Genomic DNA, 7,696 nt, shown 5'->3' on the forward strand with positions numbered 1-7,696 from the left:
TCCATAGCTGAGCATCTTTGGCATCTTTTTAATGTTTTTCTCCCTTTTCGTAGCGTGTGGATGGTGTGATTTTGAGACAATGGTGGTAACTGGAGACCTGAGCTCGCAGAACCTTTGCAGGGATCCCAAAGAGCTTTGTGAGTCACCCACCTGATCCTCATTTTGCTGTCCTGTCAGAGCTCTGGTAGTATGGAAGGGTTCAGAAGAGCCAGCGGCTACCAGGAGTGAAGCTGGAATTCAAGTCATCATGAAATGGGGAGACATTTCAATTCTTCAGTTATTCTGAAGCGTATGTTTGAGAAAGAGAGCTGTCTGAATACTTCCAGCCAGCAGTGGGTGATCTGTAGCTCCTGCTTTTGTCATTGAAAAGCACCTGCAAAAAGGGAGTCTCCTTCTAGAGATCTCGCAGGAGGGGAGACCAGCAACAGCTACTCACTTTCAAAAACTTGTACAGGTTTATGGTGCTGTTGTGCCACAAGAGAAGATATATTTGCACTACTCCATTATATTTGTGTGGTTGAAATGGTTATAATCCCTTTGTGTGTGTACAGTTGTAACAGTAGAAAGTTGCATTACACTTTTGGTAGGGAGGTATGTTGATGTATGGTTTTGGGGACCCGAGTAATTATTTCAGACTTTTGTTTGCTAATTAAATATTTGGAATAGATGGGAACCAACAATATGTTATTATAGAATTTATATATAAGGAAAACAGTGACATTTACTAAGTCCCATTAAAACAACTAGAGAAATGAGCAGAGGTTTTATTCATTGATTTTAAAAATACACACATCCGAAAGTGTCATAAGTATTGTTTTTCAAGGAAAATGAATGATGAAATCATAAGTATACTGATCACCTGCAATACTGTTTCATTTGTTACTTATTGTCTAATTAACTAGTACCACACTGAGATTTAATCTAGTTGCTTCATCAGTTGTTCTACGAGTCTTTGCTACAGCTCTTTGAGATACTTCAAATATTGCTGCAGTAAAATCTTTTGTTTCTAAAATCAGTACCAGAAAATAGGAAAAAAAAAAAAAAATTGCTCGTATATTTCAAATGACAGAATGAGTATCTGTCATTGCAGCCCAGCATCTTCATGAGAACATCTCACTTCACACTCTACTGTAAACTGACAGATTACATAGTAAGGATCTTCCTTGGCTAATAAGGTTGATTGGTGTAGCTAGGAAGACTATATTGCTATTTTTAGTCAAGTTTTTGACTAAATTTTATGTATTACTGAATGTCTTCATTGTGAGACATATAAGCCAAGCCTCCTTGCTGCTTCAGAAATTCTTGGTCCTTTTTTATTGGGGAAAGGGTAAAAGTTTAGTTTATTGCAGGCCGGCCTGCATTTTGTAGAGGAAATACGTTGAGGTGTCCAAATGGCTGAAGTGGCTGATAGCAGAGGAGGCTTCTGGCAGGTGCTGGAAATGTTGCTGCCAGTCTCTTTGCTGAAACTGTTCAACGTGCTCGAACTTCCCAGTTGACTGAGCGCAGATAGTTCACCTGCTCCCTCTAATTCCTTGTGTTGCAGTGTGCCATTTTTCTTTGAAATCAGTCTCTGATTGTCAAAACTGCACGGTGTGTGCTTGCAGTGGGGAAGATCCCTGGTGACCCCTTGAGAAGGGGCTTGCACCAGGCGGTGAATTCCAAGGTGGGTGCGCCACGGTGAGTTGTCTTGGATGTTGCTGCTGCTGGTCATCTCCAGCCTGACCTTTCTGACAGGAACACGTTCTGTAAAAGACTTTGATCTTCTAACTGCTTTATTAATTAAAACAGCATTGACCATTGATTCTGGGGGAGCAGATTCATGTTCACCTACAAGAGAAATACACATACGCATGTTACTATGGTGGCAAAAATTAAGAGTGTAATTTCTGTGGCATAAACTCAACTGAACAGCTTTAACAGATGAGTTTAGCTGTACTCTTTCTGTCTGTGACTGAGAGCAGTGCAAGTTCCAATGCCAGGTTATGGAGTGGAAATATTTCGTGCTTGGTTTTGTAGTTTCATATGTAGACATAAATGGTACTGTAGGGTTATTCAAATGAAAATGGAGATTTATCAGGACTATTGATCTAATTGGTTGTCTAAGGCTCATTAACGACACAGGTTGAGAATTGACTTTTAAGTAATTAATTTCTGTAAGCAGAAATTCTTAAGGTAGGCAGGGGCTTGCTCTATATGTTGATAGGTGCTGTGATTTGAAAGACAAAATTCTCCTGTTTGAAGTTTGTATTCACAACTTAAAAATACTGTCACCACTTCCACTTGAAAAAAGTTGTGAATTTCTTTCTTCTTTTTCTTAATGAGGGTCCAGGCTTGTACTTTAATATCTGACTGCAATTTTTGTATTGTAAATGGTGTAATGTAAATAGGTTATCACATTGATGTTGCCTGGATGATAGCTTAGAGAAAAAAAATCTGCTTGCTCCATGAATGGCATAGAGTAGCTGTAACAGTGGGAGAGAATCTGGTCTCTTCTTTTTCTCTGCTATCCCTACAGCTTAATTTCTAAAGTGGTTAGAAATGCGTAAAGTATTAGGGACAGAGATGCTAATGCTACTTTAATTGCATCAAATTACTGAACATGACTGGCTTTCTGTGCCTTGAAAATGAATAGAAACTGAACCACTACACTAAAGATAAACAGTGCTGTTGACATTGCATGTACTAATGAAATATACTTCAGTTAATATAAATACAGTTTAAGGTAGGAGCTGTGACTTTCTTTACGGGGTTGAGTTGTATGAACTGTGTCTGTTCCTAACTGTATGAGTTATGAAGTGAAAAACATAGACACAGAGTGCTAATTATTTTCTGAAACAAAGTATCTGAGTAGCCATTTAAAAAGAATTGAAACCCTGAATTTGAACTGAAACCAGTTCAGATAGGATGGTGCCTTTAAAGAAACCAACAGCAAAAACCACCTTTATAACTGCTCTTTCATACCATCTTCACAAGGAAATATTTGAAGATGTCAGCCCCAGCTGTTTTACCGGCAGTAAAGGAACCTGTACAACAGCGCTTTGACTAAGGAGGGGCTTTCACTACTGTCTTTGGCTCCCACTGTTGAAGCAAAAACATCAGCATAGTATCACAGGATTTTTTCTGCTCACTGGGTTGGGCACATAGGATTGATCTGCTAAGTGTGGCATAGCTCTGGGAGTGAGAACTGTGTCAGCCCACATCTTCTCCAGGAGGAAGGAGACTAAAGCACATGCAGAGCTTTAGAGATCTAGGTGTGTTTGTGCTTATGTCTATACAGTGACTCTTTCACGAGCACCCCCTTGTCGTGGGGAAGGAGCTTGCGTACCCTCGTGAGGTTGAGAGCTCTGCTGGTGGTGGCATGTGCCTCTGGTGGGGTCTCCCAAGCCAGACAGGTCTCAACTGAAGGGTCAGACAAAGTGTGTCCACGGGCAGGATGGGCTCACTAGCCTTCGGGCAGCCATCCTAGGAGAAGGACAACTCTGACTCCAAACCCGGGCAGATGGAGCTCGTTTAGCCTTGTAAGGCATCCATCTCAGAGAAGGATACTCTAACCAAACCTACGACCCGAGGACTTCGCTGTCACTGTCCAAGCTCGCTAGGCCCTGGCAAATGAACCTTTGGTGTAAAGGATGGAGCCAATTCCGCACACACTGCGCCTCACCTAAAAAATCCACTCTGCAGGCCCGAAGAGTTTGGCCATTTCAGCCATCAGCGCGCTTGCAATAAGCATGGGAAAAACTCTTCCCGAATCTTCGTTCACTAAGCCAAGCCATGATGATGCTGCTATACAGTGAAGTGTGCTCACAGAATTTCCTTGCTTGAAACCATTCACAGAGATAAGAACACACAGTTCTCTATCATGTAATACTGAGAATTAAAGTTATGACTGAACTTCATGCAGGAGATAAAGCTGAGATTGGGTGGCTACAAAAAGTCCATGTGCAAACTAGAGCCCCGTGTGTTCTGCAGAATAGCACAGTACAGCACCAAGCTACATAAACTAGGGCTTGTTCTCCATGTGTGAGAGAAGAAACGAGAAGGAACTGAGAGACTGAGGAGATGCAGCTTTGCATGTTCTTGCTGACATAACTGCACTCTTGGCTGAACTGGCATTGATAGGCAACATCAGGATTTATCTTGAACCCTTATGAACTGGTCACCAGAAAAATAACAATCTGGCTTGAGTTGATCAGAGTAATTAATTAAAGATCAGAGTAATTAATCAAAGCAATGCATCTGGTCCAGTTTTAATAGTCTGGACTGCTTTTGCTTTCAGGTGTGGTTTGATTCCTCGGCTACAGGTGCAGCATGCAAAATTGAGTGATGAACTCGGATAGAAATCTGAGAGTCCTGAATCTGTGTTGAATTAACACACATTTAGCTCTCTCTGGACTTCCAAAGAAAGCTTTAATTAGGCAGATCTGGTCTCTTTCTTTCTTTCTTTCTTTTTATTCTAAGTTGTGCATGATAGCTTTGTTGCAGGGTTGTTTACTATCTGGGCTTTTCCATATGCTGTCATCATAGACACATACTTCCAAGGTTCTGAAGTGACGAAAGTTAATCTTATTTCACAGTAGCCTGGCAAATTCTTGGATGAGGTTTCTGCAGTCAGAGCCCCTGGGTTTATTCTGTTGTGACTGCTGAACGCTCCCATTTAATTCCTAAAGTAAATACTGCTTTTCAGCTTCTTAGCCAATAAATAATGAATGCACTGCTGTATTATCCTCCAGCTGGTGACTTTCAAATCTTGTCATGCCCTTTGTTCTCAGATAATCAGGAAAAGGCAGAAGCGTGAACGTGCGACAGAAGAAAGCTGTTTTCCAGGTGACTTCTCAGTTATTAACCCACCCATCAAAAACCCAGAGAAATTAGGGAATCTTAAGTTCCAGTTAAAAGTCCATAGTTTCATGACTCTGGCAAACAGGCAGCGACACACAAAGCTGAAAGTCCTCGAGAAAACTTGGAGTTACCATTCCAGTCGTGGTGCAATAAACCTGAAATGGTCTGTCAGGCAGGAGCAGTTTAGGGGTTTAGTAGTCAGAACAAAGACCTCTGGCAGGGATTTCTAAGACCATGAGGGACAGAAGGTGTCCTCCTTCCATGAGGTTTGAATGTCATGAGGTTTTTGTGTCTGGCCTTTGAGGTTTGTGTATGTCTCGGGGGGGTTGTGGTGGAGCTGTTGTTATCGCCCCTAATCTTACCCTTTGGGCAAGGAAGGGAAACAATTTGCTGTCAGTACAAAATAGTGATACATACGTGGGCTGCCTTTTGGTACTGGCTGGAATTTTGGGATAGCTTAAGCTCATAGGGTGTGTGGGGCAGCAGGCCACCTGCGTGTGGCAGTTCTCATTTCTGCTTGACGTGTTCTTGGAAACCGATGCATATAACAGGGTCAAAGTGCTGAGCTTTGTAATAGGTTTTCCCAGCTTCCAAACCAAAGGAATGCGTAAGATCAGCTTTCAGGACATTGAGAACTCAACACGACAAAAGAAAAATCAAACTTCAACTGCTTCTAACAGTAACGTGAATCCTTTCACACAGGTTGTTCAAAGACAGATGTTCATTGCAGTAGGTTCTGTGGTTTTGTGAGTGTTTTGGGTTATGTATGAAAATATTTGTGTGTGAACTTCCACCCCTACTGAATTTTAACCTTCCCAGAAACTGTGCAGTCCCACTTTCTTGTGTCTTTTCTTTGATCTTCAGATGGTGACCCCACTCTGATTACATTCATTTTATCTGAAGCTTCATTTGCCTTTAATCTGAATACAGACTTCTGCTTCCTTTGTTTAAGTAACTTACATTTTTGCTACAGCTGATTAGATGGCCTTGTCAAGTTAGTTGCCTTTTCATATCTGATAAAATAAGCTTGTATATATTTTTTTCTTCCTCACAGAGATTGAAGTTCTCTTAAGAATTTCTAAACATTTGGATGAAAGAATGTTGAAGCAGTGAATGTATTGTATAGTTCATAATCATCTGATTTTTCTGTTGTTTTTATGATATAGTCTGACACAGCCAAAATCTAGAACTGCTGAAAAATGCTGAGAATGAAATAAGTTCTGCATTTGTTGAGCTAAATTCTGAAAGGTGAATGAATCATGTTTCTCATATTGCAATTAAATTCAGAAGACAACTTCATTAATTTTTGTAGTATTCTCAATATCACTTTCACTTGGAAAGTTAAATAGTTAAAAGTTTCTTATACAGTTACATATTTTAAAGTTTTTAGTTAGTTTTTAGTTTTTTTACAGTTGCTTATAATATTACACCGAAATAATGTCATCCCTCCCCAGCCCAGCAGTAAGCAGTAGTCTAACTGAAAACTTGAAAATATTTGGAAGTTTCTTGTATAAAATGTGTCTGACGTAGCCGGTAGATGAGTGATACACATTGTTACTTGTTCTTCTATTTAGGCACTTTCCAAGCAATACGCAGGGAAAATACTTTCAAAACAGGACCAGCTTGTGCCTTAGTTACCCACTATGACTCTACTATATGTTGGTTTTTTCTAACAAAACCCCGGCTCGTGCTAGTCACTTCATAGCTGCTGCCTGTAGGACACATTTCTTTACGCAGATAAAGAAGAGAAAAAGAGACAGAAGACACAGAACTGCTTGTTCCGATGGAAGCATTCAAGCGAGCACAAACGTTACAGGATACATTACACAAATACACTGATGATAGACGTGAAGTACATGACTCCGGTAAGAGTTAACCGTTTATGTTTAGAATTTTACCTTACTGACATAAAACCTGTAAAACCTTGTCTCAAATATGTTAATCCGTTTCAAAGTCGTGTTAGTGTTTCAGCTCCGTGAAGCTAATTGATATAAACACAAGACCACCTTTCAGTGAAATGAATAAACCCCCAAAACGACAGAAAAGGAATTCACTTTGTTACCTCTCCTGAAGCTGAGCACAAAAAGAACAAAGCTAGGAGTTATTCAAGATTTAAAGAAATAGTCTTTACATCTACATTTGCATTTTTTCCTATAAATAAAAGCATACCTGTTTTAAATACAATAATGTGTGATTGCAGTTTTTGCTTCTGCTTTATATGGTCATACTGCTCCGCAAGTAAGCTTACATCCATCTTGGTTGGCTGCTTATCGCAATCTGAAGCCTGTTGCTCTGAGGTATGAGTCACTGAAAAAATACCAGTCATAGATTTGTAAGCCTTCACCATCTGTTCCAACACGGAAGAAAAAGTCATGCAGAAGCAGGACATTTCCTTCATTGTGTTGGCAAAAAAGGCAAATCAAGTGTGAAGCGTCTGAAATTTTCCTGAAGAAAGAAGTAACTTTCTTCCAGGTACAGTGACTGCTTTCAGAAGTTGCGTGGGTTACTCTGAAGTTGTGGGTTTCAGTCAGCTTGTTTTCATGCAGCGTGTCCGTAGCTACTGCATACAGAGTGCATGATTATAACTGGCTAGTTGGATTTAATGTTGACTTAAGGTTGTGAGCATATGAAGCTTTGCCAAAAAAAACAGTGAAATCTAAAACCTCTTTGAACACAGCCAGGTGCACAAAGGGCTGGGTAATACTGGTTTAGGTAGTAATGTTAATTCTTAAAGGGATGCTGTCATGGTGACCACCCCAAGACAGTAGTTCCACCAGGAAAATCTTTCTTCAGGTTTCTTTCTATGTATTTTGTGTCTTTTCCCCTCCACTCTCCCTTTCTTAACCTTCATCCCATT

The 7,696-nt window shown here is 40.3% G+C and overlaps 1 protein-coding gene across 1 annotated transcript; it reads right to left on the bottom strand.

The window, feature by feature from the left end:
- Nucleotides 1–1,242: 1,242 nt before the first annotated feature.
- Nucleotides 1,243–7,237, bottom strand: LOC104497612 (chromosome unknown open reading frame, human C9orf152). The gene is given in 3 exon segments (XM_010140881.1): nt 1,243–1,320; nt 1,322–1,827; nt 7,009–7,237. Coding segments are annotated over 3 exon segments (813 nt in total).
- Between the last annotated feature and the right edge of the window lie 459 nt (nt 7,238–7,696).

The sequence above is a fragment of the Buceros rhinoceros genome, unplaced genomic scaffold (genome assembly GCF_000710305.1).
Source record: "Buceros rhinoceros silvestris isolate BGI_N320 unplaced genomic scaffold, ASM71030v1 scaffold43087, whole genome shotgun sequence".
Lineage (NCBI taxonomy): Eukaryota > Metazoa > Chordata > Aves > Bucerotiformes > Bucerotidae > Buceros > Buceros rhinoceros.